The sequence below is a fragment of the Mastomys coucha genome, unplaced genomic scaffold (genome assembly GCF_008632895.1).
Source record: "Mastomys coucha isolate ucsf_1 unplaced genomic scaffold, UCSF_Mcou_1 pScaffold4, whole genome shotgun sequence".
Lineage (NCBI taxonomy): Eukaryota > Metazoa > Chordata > Mammalia > Rodentia > Muridae > Mastomys > Mastomys coucha.
In genome coordinates, this window is record NW_022196910.1 from 23179346 (window position 1) to 23202526 (window position 23181).

At 41.7% G+C, this 23181-nt stretch overlaps 1 protein-coding gene and 1 pseudogene across 2 annotated transcripts in view; one reads left to right on the forward strand and one right to left on the reverse strand.

Moving 5' to 3' along the window:
• Positions 1-19050, reverse strand: part of Mrpl42 (mitochondrial ribosomal protein L42) — a 23414-nt gene extending 4364 nt beyond the window's left edge. Inside the window, exons 1-6 of one of the 2 annotated variants that reach the window (XM_031348863.1) lie at positions 18966-19050; positions 15111-15218; positions 13583-13733; positions 11212-11275; positions 7848-7932; positions 4378-4538 (exon numbers count right to left, since the gene is read on the reverse strand). In XM_031348863.1, the coding sequence (XP_031204723.1) occupies positions 4378-4538; positions 7848-7932; positions 11212-11275; positions 13583-13649 (377 nt within the window). In that variant the 5' untranslated portion in view covers positions 13650-13733; positions 15111-15218; positions 18966-19050. Of the gene's footprint in view, positions 1-4377; positions 4539-7847; positions 7933-11211; positions 11276-13582; positions 13737-15110; positions 15219-18965 lie in introns of those variants that run through there. The other variant, XM_031348862.1, reaches the window with a different exon arrangement.
• Positions 18928-19322, forward strand: LOC116075660 (annotated as a pseudogene).
• Positions 19323-23181: the final 3859 nt, after the last annotated feature.

Below are 23181 nucleotides of genomic sequence, written 5' to 3' on the forward strand. Positions count from 1 at the left end.
GAAAAAAAAAAAAAGGAAGAAGAGAGGCAAGCAGAAGAGAAAAAGAGACCGCCATGGGGTAGGTGGATGGTGAGTGCAAGGCCATGAGGGCTAGCCTGAGGGAGTAGGAGCAGCCCAGGAGGAGCACCGCAAGTGGTATCTCAGATCCCCACAGGGAAGTAGATAAGCTAGCATAGGGCTGCTATCTGCCCAGCTCTAGTGCTCTAAGGCTTATTACAAATCTAAAGGTTCCTGTATGTTTTATTTGGGAAATAAATGATCTGAAGTGGACTAGAAACCCCTAATAGATACTTAAAGGCAACCTGGGTGTACCAAGCCCCCAGAATAATAATGACTACGATATGTGTTAGCCAAAAACTGTAATTTTTTCTTAGAAAAGAGACACAAATATATCACCCAAGTATTCAGAGAATGAAGCTGGAGGACTGTGACCAGCTCAAGAGATGCCTGGACTATAAAGGAGTTCCAGGCTAGTGTGGACTACAAAGTAATAATATCCTGTCTCAAAACAAAGCAAGGGCACAGTAAGGACCCGCCCCCTCAATTCTTATAGAGAGACTGTTAAGTGAAGGACTTTTTTAGATGAGGGAAAGAAAGGCTGTTTTACTGCAGAGAACCAAAAATGTCTAACTTAAAAAGTTAACTTAAAAAAATGTTGCCAGGTGACGGATGATGGTGCACCTTTAATCCCAACATTTGGGAGGCAGAAGAGAGGCAGGAGGATCTGAATTCTAGGCCAGTCTGTCTCTAAGGGGGAAAAATGAAGACATATTTATTTTATGCCTGTGGTGAGTACTTCCCTACATATCTCTGTGTACTACATGATGGCCCAGTACCTGTGGAGGCAGAAGAGGGCATCAGATCCCCTAGCACTGGAGCTACAGACGGCGGTGAGCTGCCTTGTGGGGATGCTGGGAACCTCACCCAGGTCCTCTGTAAGAGCAGCCAGTGCCTTTAAGTACTGAGCCATCTCTCCAGCCCCTAATTTAAAATATTTTAAGGACAGTGACACTGAGGAAATGTTAAACTATATAGCAAAATGGATTGTATGTCATCTATACAATGATTGTAAATAAAAATGTCAAGAGTTTAGCTGGGCATAGTGACATACACCTTTAATTGTGAGGCAGAAGCCCGTGGATCTCTGTGAGGTTTAGGCCAACCTGGTCTACATAGACATTACAGGCAAGCCAGAGTTAAGAGCTTGTCTTTAGAGGAAAAAAAAGTTAAAGTTGGGCTGGCAAGATGACTTCATTGGTTAAGGTGTTGAATGCCAAACTTAACAGGGTTCCATCTCTGCGAGCAAAATGGCAGGAGAGCATCTGTGCCTGCAAGCTGTCCTCCGACCTCCACATGCTCAAGAAGGCACATATATATCCTCTAATAAGAACAACGGTGCCGGGCGGTGGTGGTGCACGCCTTTAATCCCAGCACTTGGGAGGCAGAGGCAGATTTCTGAGTTCGAGGACAACCAGGGCTACACAGAGAAACCCTGTCTCAAAAAACCAAAAAAAAAAAAAAAAAAACAACAACAACAACAGCAGGGTCAACCTCACCAAGAAAGGTAGTATGAAGTAGCAACCATGGGAAGCCTGCCATACTCAAGGATGGGGGAGATCCGACCCACACTCTTCAGAGTCAGCATGATGAACAACGGTTTCATCTTCCTCACTTCCCTATTCATACTAATGGCTACTCTGCACTAAAACATCCCTGTCACAAATGCCCCCAACGCTCCCCGCCCCCAGCTCCCTGGTTCCCTGTCACACTTCCTACTAATCAAGTTCTTAAAGCGCAGCCTGTCTTTCTTCATAAAGCACCTGTACACCTCACCTTCCCCTTCTCACTCTTGGTGGCTGCCTACTAAAGTCACTAGACTATTGTAATAGCTTCCTAACAGGTCTCCCTGTCCTGTCTTTCCTTACATCACTTCATCTCCTCAAAAGAGGATCCTTAAAAACATTTCATGGCGATTGGAGAGATGGCTCAGTGGTTAAGAGCACTGACTGTTCTTCCAGAGATCCTGAGTTCAATTCCCAGCAACCACAAGATGGCTCACAACCATCTGTAATGGGATCTGACGCCCTCTTCTGGGGTGTCTAAAGACAGCTACAGTGTACTCATATACATAAAATAATTTTAAAAAATGTTTTATGGCATAAATGTTGGACATGCAGGTTTGCATTCTAATTCCCCAGCATAAAATCCTCATAGACCCCTTCTCCATCCACAGAAGGGTCTGCCTTCGATAGTGGGAGCTGGAGCCTGGCACTTCTCCCAGGGCCAGGTTTCAGCCCCCAGAGGACCACACACATCTACCATACAGACCCTATCTTCTGAAGGTTTTATGACCTCCCAACAGAGTATCATCAACTGGGGACCAAGAGTTCAAATATATGAGCTTATAGGGGGATCTACCAGCATTCCAAGCAATCAGAGCGACTTGTGGTTTTCTCCGTATTTCATCCAACAAGCTAATTCTTCTGCCCAGGGAGTTGTCACCATTTCTTGTACATATATCTGAACCATCTTTCAAGGTTCAACACTTTAGCTGTTTGTACTCTACTTTCTCCACTCCTCAACTGTAGCAGTTGCAGACAGGGATACATTTCCATCACCGAGCACTTGATGCAGCAGTTTGCAACTATACTCGGGAACTCAGTGCACTCACTATAGCAGTTTGCGACTATGCTCGGAGGTTTGTGGGCATCCTGCACAACGTCAGCTCAGTGGTGGGTACTGGATTACACAAAAGAGTAAGAACAGAGCTTGCTCAGACAAACAACAGAGTGCACTTCACAGTTTGATTTGGAAGAAGAAAGAAGTGAGAGAAGATTCTGGGCAAGGAGTATAGCTCCACGAACAACACACTGGGGGGAGATTGGGACTACAGCTCAGAATTCAAAGGCTGCCTCTAATTCACAAGGCCCTGGGTTCAATTCCCAACATTACAAAAAAAGAAAAAAAAGCAAATAAAGTAAACATGAGATCTGACGCCCTCTTCTGGTGCATCTGAAGACAGCTACAGTGTACCTAGATATAATAAGAAATAAATCTTTAGGCTGGATAGAGCAAGCGGGGTCGACCATAGCGAGCAGTGGTCCTGAATTCAAAATTCCCAGCAACTACATAATGGCTCACAACCATCAGTACAGCTACAGTGTACTCATATACATAAAATTAAAACAAAAAAAAACAAAAGAAGAAGAAGAAGAAGAAGAAGAAGAAGAAGAAGAAGAAGAAGAAGAAGAAGAAGAAGAAGAAGAAGAAGAAGAAGAAGATGATAATGTGCTGGGCAGTGATGACATACACCTTCAGCACTTGGAAGCGGAAGCAGGCAAATCTCTGAGTTCAAGACCAGCCTGGTCTACACAATGAGTTCCAGGATAGCCAGGGCTACATAGTAAGACCCTGTCTCAAAACACAAAAAGAAAGAAAGAAAGAAAGAAAGAAAGAAAGAAAGAAAAAAAGAAAGAAAGAAAGAAAGAAAGAAAGAAAGAAAGAAAGAAAGAGAAAGAGAGAAAGAAAGAGGGAGGGAGGGAGGGGAAGGGAGGGAAAGGGAGAGAAGGGAAGGGAAAGAAAGAAAGAAAAGAAGAAGGAAGAAAGAAATAGAGGAAGAAAGAAAGGAAGGAAGGAAGGAAGGGAGAGAGAGAGAGAGAAAGAGGGAGGGAGGGGAAGGGAAGGGAAGAAGGAAAGAAAGAAGGAAAGGAAGAAGGAAGAAAGAAAGAAAGAAAGAAAGATAGAAAGAGGGAAGAAGGAGACTAACACTATGTGCTCACTGTAATCAGAACAGCAAGTAGTTTTTAATGGAATTAAGGACAATATTTACTGACCAGTCAGACCCTGTACAATTGGAGGGAGGGAGTAATAATTCAAAACTCTGTTAGAAATGGATAAAGAGTGTCTGGGGAGATGGCTCAGACAGAGATTAAGAGCATTTGCTGCTCTTGCAGAAGACACAGGTCCTGTTCCCAGTGGCCACAGGGTGGCTCCAGTTCCAGGGGATCTGGTATACTCCTCAGGCCTCCAGGGGCAAACACACATGTAGTGTACTTACACAGACATGCAATGTCTCATAAATCACTCATACATGTTAGATAAGGAAATAAACAGATCTTTAAAATAAAGAAATGGACAAAGTGGTCAGAATAAGATCAGTAATTATCAGGAAAGAAAATGTAAAAAGTATAATAAAGGACTAGCACAGACTAGAAGAACTCCTGAAAAACTTGCATTAATAAAGTGTTATTTTAACTGCAGATTGAGAAAATCCACCATCACATCAATGTTACCACACAGAGCACCATTGCAGAAGTTGTTAACGCAAAGGCAGAAATGAGCATGTGCGGTAGGGGCTGAGGGAAGGAGTGAGCTTACTGTCCGTGCGGGTACCAGCGATGCTTTGTGGTGAAGAACACCTTGCTCAGTTGTTCTATCATGGGCCCCTGCTCCAGAGGCTTGCGCTTTCCTTCTAACTTGGTTCTCAGTATCTGCTCATGTGTTTCCTCATTACGCAAAAGATCTGGTTGAGGGATGGGCTATAAAATAAGCAAATTACAAATGATGAAGTGTAGAAACATAAGCCGAGAACTGACCAGCTTTGTGATGATCATCGACCACCCTCAGAAATTCACCCCACTAATGTACAATGGGTAAGTTACCAGAGCACCTTCAGGTAGCTGTATTATTCAAAGTCAGAAAGACGCATCTACCCACAAAAAATTTTTGGTTTATTTTCCAATAACAAAAGCTCTTACTCAATTATTTTACCTCATTGATAAGGTACTTGTTATTTTTGTTTCTATTTCTATATACACTGGGCCCATATAACTTTTTTTTAACTTGCAATGTGGCAGTTTACCTTACATATTATTAAGAAAAGAACAATGAAAATATATATAACAGACCCCTGTGGGGGTTAAGTAAGAATGGCCAACATAGGCTCATATATTTGAATGTTTGGTTCCCAGTTGGAACTGTTTGGGAAGGATTAGGAGGTGTGTCACTGGAGGTGGGCTTTGAGGTTTCAAAAGCCCATGCCAGACCAAGTCTCTCTTTCTGCTTGTAGATTAGATATAAATTCTAAGCTACTGCTCCAGTATCAGGCCTGCCTACTTGCTGCCATGTTCCCTGCCATGAGGGACTAACCCTATGAAACTGTAAGCAAGATCCCCACTAAATGATTTTCTTGGTCTTGGGTCCTGCGGCTAAACCCCTACTTCCCTTTCTTCAAAGTCAGGATTAACAGCTATCTCATAAGGGTTGATGTAGATGGTGGTGATGTAGTGTACTTGTTGTCCCTCAATTTTTTTTTTTTTTTTTTGGTTTTTCGAGACAGGGTTTCTCTGTGTAGCCCTGGCTGTTCTGGAACTCACTCTGTAGACCAGGCTGGCCTCGAACTCAGAAATCCGCCTGCCTCTGCCTCCCAAGTGCTGGGATTAAAAGCATGCACCACCACTGCCCACCTCCTCAAATTCTTAAAGATTCCAATAGATGGTAGTTATTGACATTTCTCTTAAGCCGCCCCCCACAGGATACAAGTGCTAGAAGTGTAATTTAAAGAAGTACTCCTTAGACAATTAAAAATCTTAAAGACCGACTCTTCTATAAAGCTGAATATTAGTCCTTGTAAATGCTACCCCTTGAAAGGATCTAGCAAACATAGCATTAGAGCTGTGAAAGCTGTCTGAATCAAAATGTAGCCACAACAAGAACTATGTAAATCAAGCTGGGGGCTCTGAGAAGCTCTCACATACATATACCTAACAGCAAGAACTAACAGAGACTAATTTGAAACTATAACCCTGCAAAAGTCCACTGCAATCATACACCAAAGTTACACGCTGCCCAACAACTGCCTGGTTGGCCTAGAGCTACAGCCACCCTTGTTACTGATTCTGTGAGGAGGGACTGATGTTACAAACAGCTACTGTAATCCTCTTCAGCTGGCCTTCAGAATCATCCCCTTGTTCCAATGTACTGAGTACAGCAGCGTTCATTTCCTGTGTGTGGTGCTTGCAAATATACTGTATCTACCCCTGTTGCTACTTGGCTGACAGAACCTTAAATAAGAGTTTTCTCTTTTAGGTTTTAATATTTGTTGCAAACGGTCAAATGTTTTAAGGCAGGCATATTGGCACTCACCTGTGATTACAACACTGGGAAAGCTGAGGCAGAAGACTGTCATTAATTTGGGGACATTCTCTACTACTGAGTAAGTTCTAGGATAGTCTGGATAACTTAAAGAGATCCAGCCTGGGCTGGATCTTACCTCAAAAGACTTACCAATAGTTTGTTGTTTTTCAAGACAGGGTTTCTCTGTATAGCCCTGGCTGTTCTCTAACATGCTCTGTAGACTAGCTCACAGAGATCCACCTGCCTCAGCTTCCAGAATAATAGGATTAAAGATGTATGCCACCATAGACTGGCTAGACTTCCCCACTTTAATTAAAAAAAAAAAAAATTATAAAGAAAGTATTTGAGACTGAAGAGATGGCTCAGAGGTTAAGAGCACTGACTGCTCTTCCAAGGTCCTGAGTTCAATTCCCAATAACCACACAGTGACTTGCAACCATCTGTAATGGGATCTAATGCCCTCTTCTGGTGTATCTGAAGACAGCAAGTGTACTCATATACATAAAATAAATAAATCTTAAAAAAAATAAAAATAAAAGAAGGTATTTGGGGCTAGCAAGACGAGGGCAGATAAAAGTGCTTGCTGAAAAAGCCCAATGGCCTGAGTTTGATCCCTGGTACCCACATGAAGATAGAAAGAGAAAACTGTGTCTACAAGTTATCCTCTAGCCTCCATACTCATTCGATGTGTCTTAGTCACTGTTCTACTGCTGTGAAGAGACCCCATGACACAACAGCTCTTATCAAAGAAAGCATTTAATTGGAGCTGGCTTATAGTTTCAGAGGTTTTGGCAGGAATCCTGGCAGCTTGCAGGCAATAGCTGGAGAAAGAGCTGAAAGTTCTATATCCAGACTCAAAGGCAACAAGAAGAGAAAGACAGAGACTGGCTTGGACTTTAGAAACCTCAAAACCCACCCCCAGTGACTTCCTCCAACAAAGAGGCCACACCCCCTGATCCCTCTCAAGTAGCGCCACTCCCTAAAGGTAGAGTGTTCAAATATAGGAGCCTATGGGAGCCATTATTTGGGTCTTTACAATGGTTCAGCAGGAAAGCACATTTGGCCCAGGCCTGAGAAACTGATTCAATTTCTAGGACCCATCTGGTGGCTGGAGATAACCAACTCCTGAAAGTTATCCTCTAACTTCCACACAGGGCATGTGCATGCACCAAAGCATGTACACACACACACACACACACACACACACACACACACACACACACTAATGAAGGGACTCTTAAAAGTTGAAAAGATTATCAGAATCAACAGCACAAAAGCTATAAAATAGTACTCTAAAATATGAGTATTTCATGATATATGGTAGTATCAGATATATAATATATTTTACAGGTTTATTTTGTGCATGAGTGTGATTCTGGGGATTTAACCCAAAGCTTCAAAAATACTAGATTCACAAATCTTTAAAAAATTTACATTTTAAACAATATCTTGCTAAGATGTATTTGAAATCTTTCTGCTTCAAGCCAAGTGGTAGGGATTACAGATCTCTGCCACAAAGTCTAGTTTCCATCAAATTTCTTAGGTCAGAAAAATGATGTCCTAATTTCCCCTTAAATAGTTCCCTTGTATACTAAGAAACTTTTTAGAAAAGAAGATAAAAACTAAGAGTAAAAATCAAAACAGTTCACTAGAACTAAAAGCTAAAAGACCCAAAACAAATGAAGGCTATCCAGCAAGCCTCCTGAACGTACTTTGGTGTGTTCGTAGGGGATGTCCACAGAAGGGTGGTAGCACACTATTGTCCTGCCGTCGGATGTCAAAGCCAGGTCTACCTTGCTGAAAGGGAATGTTTTTGAAATACAATTAAACTCAAGGCAGCATGATTACTTTTTTTTTTGTTGGTTTTTTTTTGTTTGTTTGTTTGGTTTTTGGTTTTTTTCGAGACAAGGTTTCTCTGTGTAGCCTTGGTTATCCTGGAACTCACTCTGTAGACCAGGCTGGCCTCGAACTCAGAAATCCGCCTGCCTCTGCCTCCCAAGTGCTGGGATTGAAGGCATGCACCGCCACCACCACCCGGTACATGATTGCTTTTAGGTCTGGTTTTGTTTGGTTTTGTTTTACAATAAGGTCTCATTCTGTAGCCCAGCTAGTCCTAGAACTCACTAAGTAGCCCACAATGGCCTCCAAAGTATGGCAATCCTCCTGCCTCTACCTCCAAAATGACTGGCTAACAGACATACACCATCGTAACTAGCAGAATAACTTTTGTTTTAAGACAGGATTTCATGTGTCCCAGGCTGGTTTCAAACTTACTATGTAGCCAAGGATGACCTTAAACTCTTAATCCTCCTAACTCTTGTCTCCCATTAAGAATACAGGTATGCCCAGCTAGAATAATTACTCTTAATGAGGAAATTAATTAGGAACCACCCTGCATGCTATACTGAAAGCTTTTTTTTTTTTTTGGTTTTTCGAGACAGGGTTTCTCTGTATAGTCCAGGCTGTCCTGGAACTCATTCTGTAGATCAGGCTGGCCTCGAACTCAGAAATCCACTTGCCTCTGCCTCCCAAGTGCTGGGATTAAAGGCGTGCACCACCGCCGCCACCCGGCAAGAGTGCATCAGAATCTCATCAGATCTCATTACGGATGTTTGTGAGCCACCATGTGGTTGCTGGGATTTGAACTCAGGATCTTCGGAAGAGCAGTCAGTGCTCTTAACCGCTGAGCCATCTCTGCAGCCAGAAATAAACGTTTACAAACTGCTAGGGGCTGGTGAGAGGACTCAGTGGGTAAGGGTGCTTGCTGCCAAGGCTAACAACCAGAGTTTGAGCCCCAGGAGCCACACAGTGAAAAGAGTTGTCCTCTAACCTCTAACATGCCATGGCCCGCACATGCTCACACACAAAGAAATGTAATAGAAAAAAATGTATTTCTGGAAGGTTCCTAATTTCAGGTTGAGAAACTATACTGAATATACTTGTACGTTACAAGTATACAATTATTTAAATTTAAATAGTAAAATTAATTAACTACAATTGCAAAAGGGGACATGTATTGCTTGATAGGAAAACCTAGTACCTATAACCATAGCAGAATATGTCAGCTTAACCACCATAAAAAATAAACAGTAATGAGACCATAAATTGTATTTCATCTGCTTTAATTGGTCTCACTGATTTTACCACTGAATTCTAAACATAACTGTAATAACATTTCCACTATCAAATTCTATTTATTTATTTGTTAGTTTGTTTGTTTCTGTCCCAAAGAAGGCTTCTCTTTGTACCTCTGGCTAACCTGGACATCACAGGGCCTCACCTGCTCTGCCTCCTCAGTGCTGGGAATTAAGTAAGTCCACCACCATGTCTAGCCCAAATGAGTAGTTCAACATTTTTTAAAAGATTTATTGACTGTATTTTATGTGTATGAATATTTTGCCTACACGTATGTACCTCACAGGTGTTCCTAGTGTCCTCTGAGATGAGAAGACAGTCCTTACAACTGGAGTTGTGAATGAATCATCATGTGGGTGCTGGGTAAGAGCAAAAGCAGCACACATTTTAGATCTCTGATCCATCTCTCTTTTTTGAGACAAGGTCTCACTAGTAGCTCAGCTGGATAGTCCAGGCTGGCTTTGGACCCATGATCCTCTCTTTTAGTTTTCCACGTGCTGGGATAATGACCGAAGCTGGCTTTAGGAAGTTTTGCATAATATAAAAACATGGACATCAGCTGGGCAGTGGTGGCTCACACCTTTAATCCCAGTACTTGGGAGGCAGAGGCAAGAGGATTTCTGAGTTCAAGGCCAGCCTGGTCTACAGAGTGAGTTCCAGGACAGCCAGGGCTACACAAAGAAACCCTGTCTCGAAAACAAAACAAAACAAAAAAACAAAAAACCACTGACTTCACTCAATGTGTTCAGGTTGAAAAAGTAGATAATTTAGTCTAATTTCATCACTAGCTACTTAACTTAGTACTCATGAAATGTACAATTAAAACTAGTGTCGTGGCTGGAGAAATGGCTCAGCGGTTAAGAGCACTGACTGCTCTTCCAGAGGTCCTGAGTTCAATTCCCAGCAAGGACATGGTGGCTCACAACCATCCTTAATGAGATATGATGCCCTCTTCTGGTGTATCTGAAAACAGCAACAGTGTACTCACATAAAATAAATAAAAATCTTTAAAAAACAAAACAAAACAAAACAAAACTAAACTAGTGTCAAAACCAAAACAAACAAACAAAAAGTATGGGCTAGAGAGAGAGCTTGTTGCTCTTGCAAAGGACCCTAGTTCAGTTCCCAGCACCCACATGGTGACTAACAAGGAAGTCAATAACTCTAGTTTCAGGAGATCTGACACCCTCTTCTGACTCCCCAGACCTCAGGAACACACACAGTACACATACATACATGCATGCAAAATTACCCCCACACATAATACATTTAAAAGAAAATATAAAGAGTGCTGGGCATGGTAGCACATATGTAAACACTAGGATAAATGGGAATCCAAGGCTAGACCCAGCTATGTAGAGATTTGAGTCTAGCTGGGCTGGTTTTTTTGTTTTGTTTTGTTTTTTTGTTTTGGCTTTTCGAGGGTTTTTTTGGTCTGTTTACTTTTTTGTTTACTAAAATTTGCAATAAAACCTACATGATTTAAGAAAATATATTGTATTTTCTGTACATCAACTCTGCTGCAAAATAAAAATAAAAATGAACACATTGCTTGCTCTTCTTAGTTCTTAGAATAGTGACTCTATTGTTGAATAATTACCAAACAAATGGTGTGAATTCAACAGTGTAATCTGGAATTATTCAGTGTCAAACAAAAGACAGATTAAGCAGATATAAGCCCTAATATAAAGCTATAAAAGCAAATTAACTTTTGCAAAAAGTTAAAGCCTGCTTCAGAAAGAAAAAAAGCACATCTATTATAACAGATGTGAGCATCCACTGCAACACAAAAGTAATCCTTTTTATCTAAAATGTGCACAATCCAGATACCACATAAATAAGACAATTTTAAAAACAAAATTAAAGATAGAGTAAACAGAATAGCAAGCATAAAATTATTTCAGATCCAGCTAAGACAGCTATGTGAATTTTCATACATACCAATTGTAGTCATTGGGAAGAAAAGAATATGTAGATTTGTGACAAGTACTAGATAATGCTCCATCTGCAAAAACCCAAAGTAAAATAATTTAGTTTGCCTGAGCACGAAGGTAAATCTACACATCAACCAGTAGTCTTCTGTTTTCTGTTGGTTTACAGAGACGGGAGGAGGGGATGAAGTTTAAGGTGAAGGGAGATGGGGAAGACAGGAGGCAGATGAAGGGAGGGACAGTCTATGTCTTCTCTCTAATTTTTTTTGTTTTGTTTTTTGTTTTTTGTTTTTTTTTTTCGAGACAAAGTTTCTCTGTGTAGCCTTGGTTATTCTGGAACTCACTCTGTAGACCAGGCTGACCTCAAACTCAGAAATCCGCCTACCTCTGCCTCCCAAGTGCTGGGATTAAAGGTGTGCGCCACCACTGCCCGGCTAAGTCTTCTCTCATATGCAAATCTACACATAAATACATGTACAAATACATGACACAAAAGCAAAGGGGGGCTGTTAAGTGGAGGGAAAAAGCCAGCAAAGGGGAGGAGGAGCAACGGGGTGAATGAGTTAGTTACAAGGAAAATAAATGCACAAAATGTCAATGGGGGGGGTGTGTTTTGGGTTTGTTGTTTGGTTGGTTCAGGTTTGTTCTGTATTGGTTGGTTTGGTTTTGTAAGACAGGGTTTCTCTGTGTAGCTTTGGTCATTGTGGAACTAGCTCTGCAGACCAGGACAGCCTTAATCTCAGAGAGACCCACCTGCCCACATGAAGTTTTATGTGAAAAAGGGATGTTAACATTGGTGGCAAAGCAAAATCTGCAATTTAGGGAGAAAGTACAAAGAACATCAAGAAAAAGCCCTCCCATGTGAAGGAACATTCAAAACTCTTAGGCAATCAATATCAGGTATGAATTTTTATGGTTTTAGAAAAAAAAAAAAAGCTTATGAAACCATTTGGTCTCATGACTTACTTACTGACAAAAAAGGATGACCGAGAAGGCATGACTAAGGTCATGTGACAGAAGACTTTCTATAAAAGTGGCATTTGGTAGATTCCAACACTGTTTTAAAAAGTTTAGTGCTGGGGGGTGGTGGCGCACACCTTTGATCCCAGCACTTGGGAGGCAGATGCAGGCAGATTTCTGAGTTCCGAGGCCAGCCTGGTCTACAGAGTGAGTTCCAGGACAGCCAGGGCTATACAGAGAAACCCTGTCTCGAAAAAAAAAAAAAAAAAAAAAAAAAAAAAAAAAAAGGAGTTTAAAGGTACCTATTTATTGCTTTGGGGAGGCAGGGTGTGAAAGCACCTAGCTGGGACAAGCAGGATTTTACATTCTATTTCTTTATGAGCCAATAGGCTGACTATGAAGCATGCATTACTAGACTTTCAGGGAAAATGATCTTTAGAAGGGAAGCCCATTTATTTGTTTAGTGGCCATATCCACAAGGAAAGAACCTGAAATATTAACAATGTTTACCCTTTTTATTTAATGGTTTCCTTTTTATTTCTAAATTTTGAGAATTATTGAAAAAAAAGTTTTGTTTTGTTTTGTTTTGTTTTTCGAGACAGGGTTTCTCTATATAGCTCTGGCTGTCCTGGAACTCACTCTGGAGACTAGGCTGGTCTTGAACTCAGAAATCCACCTGCCTCTGCCTCCCAAGTGCTGGGATTAAAAGCATGTGCCACCACTGCCTGGCCAAAAAAAAAAAAAAAAAAGTTAACAGGTGCAAAATGAAGTAAGTATAAATGATCTTCATGTAGGGGAAGCTACTCTTTATCAGTTCACCTAAATCCTTCTTGTATTTTAGTGATAGCCAATGACTAGACTAGCATTTATGCATATCTGTATATATCCATTCACGCATACATATACACACATACACACACACACGGGTCATCTTTTTTTTTTAAGATTTATTTACTTATTATATACAAGTACACTGTAGTTGTCTTCATACACTCCAGAAGAGGGCATCAGATCTCATTACGGGTTGTGAGCCACCATGTGGTTGCTGGGATTTGAACTCAGGACCTTCGGAAGAGCAGTCAGTGCTCTTAACTGCTGAGTCATCTCTCCAGCCCATGGGTCATCTTTTAAGGCCACAACAGGATCATCCTCTGACAAATCAGGTTTTCTTCTTTCTCTATTTGGTGATCTTACCACATTGATAACAGCTTTGTGATATTCACAGTTATGATGTTGCATAATTTATTAATTCCTTTCTGACTAACATTTAAATTTTGTCCCCCTTTTATGGTTGCAAGTAGAAGGCATATAGAATAACCAAATGCTCTAAATAGTCTATATTTGAAAAAAAAACATAAAACCGCCACCACTACCCGGCCTACCATAAAACATTTTTAAGCATTAAAAAAAGTCTCACTTACTTTGGATTGGAAATAAATGCTTCCAGATAGTTCTGTTTGATATGGCCCATTTTACTGCCACCGCCATGATCCTTAGCAAGTTATTTGGAAAAAGGTATTGTGAAGAGAAACTGCCTCTAAAACCTGTCGCTAGGCACACAGATTTTAGTTCCTGCTTAAGAGAGAAAGAAAATCAGCTACAAAGGTAAAGTTAAATACTACATCAAGATAGGAGCCATTAGCTAGTGCTCATCATTTGAAAACAAGACTTTTAAACTTGGCCATTCCAATTTAACAACAGGACAAAGTCACTGACATCAAAATATGAGAAATCGAGCAACTGTGTCCACTATCATTTCTCGTAAGTGCAACTTTCTCAGGACTTCACAGTGTGCTTCACTGAGTGCTCAGCAAATACGGAATTACTTAGAAAGTCATTCACACATAATACACACTGCAAACTCTTCCTCAAACGCTGGTGTGTCTACATTCTAACTCCCAAGTCCCACCCATAGGACCCTATCACTTGCAGTAATACTGTTTCTGATGAAATGAAATATTCAACATGACCTAGCCATCAAAAACTTAAGAGGAACCCATCGATGTCACCATTTTCTGTCACAAAACATTTATTTCGTATTTATTTCAAATCATGAAATTTTAATAGGACTTGCTTCCAAAGATTTTGGAGTTGCTCACCTATAAACTGGTAGATCTGAGGCAAGTCATTAACTAAACGACCTTTAAATTCTTCAGTGGTAAACTTTTGAGAAGCAACCACAATTTTCATGAGATGTTGTAAATAAACGATATATAACTACTGTGCCCCTATTCTCTATTGGTCTCAATGACCCTCAGTAGGCATGATAGGGGTCAGGCCAGGTGCTCTCTTTATTTGCACGCTGATGCCTGACATCATAAGAGCAATGCGAACTACAAACCCCGAGTTCATTCAGCGGGCTATTTATGCCTGGCTTATATTCTGTGCTTTTTCAGACAGTTGATTAGGAACGAAGGCTGAGAAAAGTCAAATGCTTTATTATTTTAGTAGTTCACTATTTAACTAATGACGTGCATGGGAAAAAAACCCACGTCTTCTGATTACAAGTCCAAAATCAAAACCTTTGTGAAGGGCATTCCTCTGCTCGATGCTAGCATACCCAGGGGAGGGTCAAACTCTATTACTCCAAAGAGAAACTTTCCAGGATGAGCCCTTGGCACCGAATTCCAAATCAAACACCCCCGTAGGTCTGAAGTTTGAGGAACGGGAACACAGGAACTACCACCCATGAGACGTTTAAAGACTTGAATCAGGAGTCTCAGAAGTCGCAAGGTCAATTTGGTGCAGACTGACGCCCGCCTGCACGCGGAGGTGTGCTACAGGGAGGGCGCAATCACACGCCGGCCCTACTGCTGGATGGAGTCTGGGGACACCAGCAGCCTTGCCCTGTGGCCAACGACATACAGAAAAGCCCTCAATGCCTACGGACAAGCCTTCCAGGCCTGTCCCAGAAAAGGAGAGGGCAGCGGTACCTCCACAGCTACTCACCGCGCGCTCGCCATCTTGCTTCAATTTGGGTCCTAAAGGTGCCGTCCGGCGCGCGCTGCAGGCCCGCGAGGGACTCTGGGAGTTGTAGTCTCTACCGGGAGAGTAGCCCTGATGAAAAGAAAGGCGGGGCTGGCCGCTGTGGCCATGCTGCATGTGTTGTGGTCCCTTGGAGTCAGAATTACCAAAGGTGCTCAGACAACAAAGTCGCTACCCTCCCGATTTTAGTAGCAGGAATTATTTAAAATAACATCAAAAACAATTTTATACTATTACTCAGAGAATATTACAATTCTCTAAAATGTATGAGCCTATTGGCACCAAATTCAGTTCCAAACCGAATGGATGAATTTGTTTTTCATAATGGATCAATTAAGTTTTCTCAGAGAAGACAAAATGCCAGAGAATTCAAATGAGGGGCCTAGGACTGATGTATTTGAAATGAAGACCAAGAGAAGCTTTCTAAACCACTGGATCAGATGGATGTAGATGCTGAAAGGAAAGCATTCTGGGTGTGGCTTTCTTGACTAGCTTGAAGGTTAGTCAGCACACAGGAGAGGAAAGACTGATAGAGCAGGTTGGAAGTTGTCTGGAAAGGGTGGGAATGAATTCCATTCAGGATTTGTTGATTTGGGGATTCACCTGAGACACACAAGGGGCGATTTAGTGAAGCAGGCTGGTAGAGAGGTTTGTTTAGAGAGTAAAGGTTGGGCTAGATAGGAGTATTAAAGCCATGGGAACGAAGGCTGGGGATGTAGCTTGGTGCTAGAGCATGCCTGAGGCCCTGGGTTTGATCTCCAGCACCACAAAAACATTAACAAAGCTATGGGAATCGTGAGTTGGTCAACACGTTGACCTTGCGACTTCTGAGACTCCTGATTCAAGTCTTTAAACGTCTCATGGGTGGTAGTCCCTGTGTTCCTGTTCCTCAAACTTCAGACCTACTGGGGTGTTTGATTTGGAAATGAATTCGGTGCCAAGGGGCTCATCCTGGAAAGTTTCTCTTTGGAGTAATAGAGTTTGACCCTCCCCTGGTTATGCTAGCATCGAGCAGAGGAATGTCCCTCTCTTATGGAGATGTGGCTAAAATGGAAGAGGCTCCAAACAAGGCCAAGGAAATCTAACATTTAGAGATCACCTAAGAAGTCACCTAGCATGGGAATATCCAAAAAGACAGTCCAACAAATAATTGTTGGCATTCCTTCTAGACTCTGCCCAATAATTACCAGGCAAAAGGGGCTGTTTGGTCTCCCTTTGCTCTCTGACATCTTTCTCACTCTCTCCCATTCCTCTTCCCCCCACCCCACCCCACCCCCGTATTCCTGGCCAGCCTCTTCTCCTCTCCTCCCCTTCTCTCCTCCTCTCGTCTTTCCACCTCTCTGTCTCCTCTTCTCTGTCTCTGAATTCTTTGTCTCTCTCTCTCCGTCTCTCTCTGTGTCTGTCTGTCTCTGTCCCCTCTCTTTCTCTGCCTCTACCCCCTTTTCAACCCCCCTTCCCATGCCCCCAAATAAACTCTATTCTATTCTATACCTGCCTTATGGCTGGTACCTGGGGGGTGAGGGGGAGATGCCTCATCATGAGCCCACCAAGGCAACTCTTCCCACCTCACCATACCACACTATAAAGCATATCCTTGATTTTTATAAAACCACATTATTAATAATAAATACATAAACTCAAAACACTAGCAAAGAGCTTACATTGGCACATATAAAAGTAGTTTGGCCAGCAATTGTGGCTCATGCTTTTAGTCTCAACACTCAGGAAGTACAGGCAGGTGGATCTCAAGGGTTCAAGGGTTCAATGGTCTACACAGAGCATTCTAGGATAGTCAGGGGCTCTACAGAGAGAAACACTGTCTCAAAAACAAACAAACAAAAAAAAAAAAAAACTTAAAAAGTAGTCTTAAATTCAGAGTAATAAAATGGCAATACAGACAAAATCCCAGAACCAGGTAACTGACCTGGGAATGATGGAAAAGTTACCCAGTATGCGATGACTTTGGGAAATAGTCACAAGCCCTGAATGTCCTGCTGCAAATATTTGACGAGAGAGAGAGAGAGAGAAGTGGCAGGTGGGTGATGCAGGACTGTGATCTCAGAACTTAGGAGCTAAAGCAGGAGAACTCCTGTGAGCTCAAGGTTAGTCTAGGGTCTGCATCGTTAAGTTCAAGACTAGCCAGGACTATATAGTAAGACTCCATCTCCACAATAATAATTGTATAATTATGATTTACAATATTAAATATAATAAAATGACAACCCAACAATTAAGTTATTTAAGCGATAACAGTAACAACAATTCAAATCAGAAGCAATTCAAGGAACGTACCGCAGTGACCAAGGTGACACCACCTTACCCCGACTCTATTCTGTGTCTGCTTAGATACTTTTCAGCCCTCTATCCTGCCCCCAACAGCCACGTTCATCTTGGCAACACATTTGGAATGTGATTCTGACCATGGTCCAGAAGTATTAACCAAAATAATTGCCGGGCAGTGGTGGCACACACCTTTAATCTCAGCACTTGAGTGGCAGAAGCAGGTGGATTTCTGAGTTTGAGGCCAGCCTGGTCTACAGAGTGAGTTCCAGGACAGCCAGGGCTACACAGAGAAACCCTGTTTCAGAAAATAATAATAATAATTAATGTTTGTAGAAACTAAACATAAACTAAAATAACTGGATAGGGTATTAATCACAATTAATTGTCCTGTTGTGTCTGCAATAATTACATTCTGCCCAAACAGATATTACAATGTTACTCCTACCTTCATATAACATTGATGTAATTGTACTCCATGTGGTCTTTTGCCTTTAACAATGCTGTTCCCTGAGCTTCGGCACCAAGTGTCCTTCTGAAGCACTAACCCACTATTGGTCACCAGAGAAAAATGAAGGACCCTAATTTGCATGGTGGTAAGTAACTTTCTCATCTACACTGGAACAGCATATTAAAAAACTGGGTCTGATTGAAATATAATTTTTCCATGCTTTTAAGTTTTATACAGTCTGTGAGTTCTATTTTACTTTCCCTTCAAAGGTTGTATGACAAATCTACATTATATTCGCACTTCTGTCCTTTCTTAAGTATTTAGGAGCAGTTATGGTCGTGCAAGCCTTTAATTCCAGCACTCAGGAGGTAAAGACAGGTGGATGGATCTCTGCCTTTGAGGCCAGCCTGGTCTACAGAGTGAGTCCCAGGGCTACACAGGGAAACCCCATCTCCAAAGAAGAGAAAACAAGATAAGGAAGGAAGGAAGGAAGGAAGGAAGGAAGGAAGGAAGGAAGGAAGGAAGGAAGGAAAAATGGGGAAAGGAATGTTTTCATCTAATGTCTAAATCTAATGATTTCTAGCTTGAAGTTGTGTTTGTCGGGAGTTATCAGAAAAGAGATAATATATCAAAGTTGGGATATAATTCTGATATAATTCCATAAGGTATTCTTCACTGAGTCACTCAGGTATATGGGTGGCTTATAGAATTGCAAACCGTAGTATTTATATACCCCAAGCTTGGTTCCACTGCTTAATGTAACTCATTCCTTCATGAACCTCTAGACCTGAAGGAAAGAGAGAAGCAATTCTTAAACCTCTTGAAAGGTGCTGGCCTATAGCCAAAGAGTACCGCCAACAAGAGGTGACCTTGAAGGAGCCACCTGAGACAATAATTACCCTGACTTCTCCGGACTTCCTCTTTCCTACAAATTAAAACTTAGACCCGGCCAAGTAGTGGTCGCTGCTGCCGCTGCCGCCTCCATTATTGTGGTGGTCGCTTTGCCGAAGTCCATGGCCCAAAGAGCGGGCTCCATCGCTTCCCGTCGCCATGAAGTGGATGTTTAATGTTTAAGGAGGACTACTCACTGGAACACAGATGCCTGGAATCCGCGAAGATCAGAGCGAAGTACCCCGACCGGGTTCCAGACAAAGTCTCCGACTCTCAGATTGCTGACATTGACAAGAGGAAGTACTTGGTCCCATCTGACATCACCGTGGCTCATTTTATGTGGATAATCAAGAAAAGGATCCAGCTTCCTTCTGAGAAGGCCATCTTCCTGTTTGTGGACAAGACAGTCTCACAGTCCAGCCTAACTAGGGGACAGTTTTACGAGAAGGAAAAAGACAAAGATGGATTCTTGAATGTGGCCTACAGCGGAGAGAACACTTTTGGCTTCTGAGGCCCTTGCTGGGCTAGGTGCACCCTTCCTGCTTGTGTGTCTTGTAAATAACTGGTTGATCTCAGTTACCCCGCCATAACCTCCACAAAGACCTACTAGTGCATTTGTAACTGGATTTATTCATAATATATTGGAAGGTTTTGCTTCCTTAGATTAGTAAATTAAAAAACAAAAAAACAAACAAACAAACAAAAACTTAGACCCATAAGACGGTGCCCTATTTCAGATGCCAACTGGAGACTTAGATAGAGCCAATATTTGTGTGTCTTTATGTGTATAGTCTCAAACCCAACTAGACAGTCATATTACAAGGAGTATTAGGAGTTTTTTTGCATAGCTTTGAGCAAAGTATTTGATAGAAATGACTTTAAAGTATCGAAGTTCTTGTTTTGACTCATGGTTTTACAGGGTTTATTTTACGGTTGTTTGGGTCCATGCCCCTAGGCACAGCATCGTGATGCTGGGATCCTGCAGAAGAGGAGGATCCACAATGTACAGCAAGCAGAGACAGCGCCTCACAATGTGGCAGATGGGAAGAATACAGCCATGTTCAGGAAAGGTGTAGTATTTAAGTTTACCTTTGTAATTGATTTTCTCTATCTCATAAGTAGGAACAAAAATCCATATCCCTAGCGACAGGTTCTAGAGGCAGTTTCTCTTCACAATATCGTTTTTTCCAAATCACTTGCTAAGGACCATGGCGGCAGCAGTAAAATGGGCGATATCAAACAGAACTATCTGGAAGCATTTATTTCCAATCCAAAGTAAGTAAGACTTTTTTTAATGCTTAAAAAAATATTTTTCAGTTTTTCAAATATAGAAATTTAGAGCATTTGGTTATTCTGTGTGCCTTCTACTTGCAATCATAAAAGGGGGACAAAATTTAAATGTCAGTCAAAAGGGGAATTAAAAAATTATGCTACTTCTTAATTTGAATATCCTGCAGCTGTTATCAACATGTAAAGATCACCAAATAGAGAAAGAAGAAAACTTGATTTATCAGAGAATGATACTGTCTGTTGATGATACGCGTGTGTGTGTTTGTGTGTGTGTGTGTGTGTGTGTGTGTGTATACAGACATGCATAAATGCTGAGTAAAAGATCTAGGACAGTCATCAGTTATTATTAAGAAGGATTTAGGTGAACTGATAGAGAGTAGCTTCCCCTACATGAAGAACATTTATACTTACTACGTTTTGCACCTGTTAACTTTTCTTTTCAGTAATTCTCAGAATTTAGAAATAAAAAGGAAACCATTAAATAAAAAGCGTAAACATTGTTAATATTTCAGGTTCTTTCCTTGTGGATATGGCCACTAAACAAATAAATGGGCTTCCCTTCTAAAGATCATTTTCCCTGAAAGTCTAGTAATGCATGCTTCATAGTCAGCCTATTGGCTCATAAAGAAATAGAATGTAAAATCCTGCTTGTCCCAGCTAGGTGCTTTCACACCCTGCCTCCCCAAAGCAATAAATAGGTACCTTGGGGTCATTTGAGGCAAGACAAACCTGTTTTGCTCACTAAACTCCTTTTTAAAACAGTGTTGGAATCTACCAAATGCCACTTTTATAGAAAGCCTTCTGTCACGTGACCTTAGTCATACCTTCTCAATAATCCTTTTTTTGTCCTTAAGTCATAAAACCAAATGGTTTCATAAGCTTTAAAAAAAACAAACAAACAACAACAAAAAAGAACCATAAGAATCTATACCTGTTATTGATTGCATAAGAGTTTTGAATGGGTCAGGCAATGGTGGCGCACGCCTTTAATCCCAGCACTTGGGAGGTAGAGGCAGGCATATTTCTGAGTTCGAGGCCAGCCTGGTCTACAGAGTGAGATCCAGGACAGCCAGGGCTACACAGAGAAACCCTGTCTTGAAAAACGAAAAAGAAAAAAAAACAGAGAGTTTTGAATGTTCCTTCACATGGGAGAGCTTTTTCTTGATGCTCTTTGTACTTTCTCCCTAAATTGTAGATTTTGCCTTGCCACCAATGTTAACATCCATTTTTCACATAAAACTTCAAAACTAATAGTTTCCCTTCAGTAATAGAAGCTGAGTAGACAAGGGACTCCTTGTCAAGTTAGTCAGAGAACCTTAGGATGACTGAATTTGGAACAGTTTAAGTTAGCTCACAGTTAACTGAACATCCTGGCCGTCCCAGTCACTCCTGTCAGATAATCAAACATTTCTAAATCTCCAGCTGTGTGCAGGAGGGACTGAGGATGTTGAATTTGTACTAGGGCCACAGTATACACGTAATGGGAAATCTGATAGAAAAAGTTCTTTTCAGTGAAGAGGGACAGATAAGTAGTTTTCACATTAACTCCCGTGGAGACTGCTGGCTGTACTGGGTCTGCCTTCTCAGCACCCTGGGCTGGGCTCTCTAGGTAGCAGGGATCTTTCTCTCCCCTTGCCACCAAGCTTGATGACCTGAGTTCCACCTCTGGAGCCCGTGTGATAGAATGAGGGAACCAATTCCATAGGCAGACATGCAGTTTTTAAAATTCTGTCCCCTGATCTTTGCTTACCTACTCCTCATTTTTAAAGCTCTGAACATTGTTTTATTTATCACATCCTATTTAAAATAAAATCAACTTGTTGTTGTTGTTATTTCCTCTGCTGGCTGGATACAGGGATGCAGAGGCTCACATCAGAAACACTGCAGATCCATCTTGCTTAGGGATGTCATACTTACACGTCTCATCTCAGAGGTGAGGAAACACATCTGAAATCTGATGACCTTTGTTCCAGAGTGTATTTGATCACAATCATTGCATTCCATCCCTATAACTCAGACTGGTGAACTCGACAACAAGGAATTGGAAGCTGGAGCGATGGTGCATGCCTTTGATCCCAGCACCTAGATTGAACTGGGTCCACTCAATTTAGCCTTGGCCCTTCTTCCTCGTTTCCTTTCTCCATCTTTTTTCTCTTTCCCGTGCTTTGCTCAAATCCAGGACCTCATGAATGGTAGGTGAACACTCTCCCACTGAGCTTCCCTACCTGAAAAAAAAAAAATAGAACAAAACTCCAAAACCTTCAAAAATCTGTTCAGTCCTTCTAGAACTAAGTGGGTCACTTCCTGAAGATAGTGACACTCATGGGGAATGTTTGGGTCCTGAGACAGACTGTTGCTGATGGACAAGGAAAGGTGCTGCAAGTGCTGCGGTACAGACTTTGGTGGGGCGCCCTAGGTGGGAGGAAATAATGACCAGGCAGGCAGTTTACGTTGGTTGGGCTAGCTGAGTGTACAGTCACCAGGCAGAAGCTCAGGGACATGGAATGCAAGACTTCTGGAAACCCGAGAGGGTGGCGCACAGAGGCAGTGGGGAAGCAGCTTTGCTGTTACCTGTTCCTGCAAAGCCTGTTGCCAAAAACTGAGTCACCATCCTCTGGAATTCTCTTTCCACTGAGACCTGGCCCAGAGCACGGAGAATAAAAAAAGCATGTCTTGGAAAACAGAAAGCATCAACAAAGGCTACTATTATTACTCAGAACCTCCTGGGACTTATCTCCTCACATATGCTCTGTATATCAGTGGTTCTCAACCTTCCTAATGCTGTGACCCTCCAATAAAATTATTTTTTGTTGCTACATCATAATTGTAATTTCAATACTGTAATTTGTGAATTGTAATGTAAATATCTGGGTGGAGTTTTTTGTTTGTTTGTTTAGTTTGGTTTAGGGGCCGGGGATTGGATTTTTGTTGTTGTTGTTGTTTTGATGGTCTTGGGTGACCCCTATGAGATAGTCAGTTGAGTCCGGGGGTCGTGACCCACAGGTTGAGAATGTCTGTTGTATACTGAGTTAATGCCTTTAGGGACTGGTGATGACCCACAGTGACTCTCCTCGTATTCCTCAGGCCCTGTGTTGCCCAACAGTCTCTACGTGTTTGGCATCT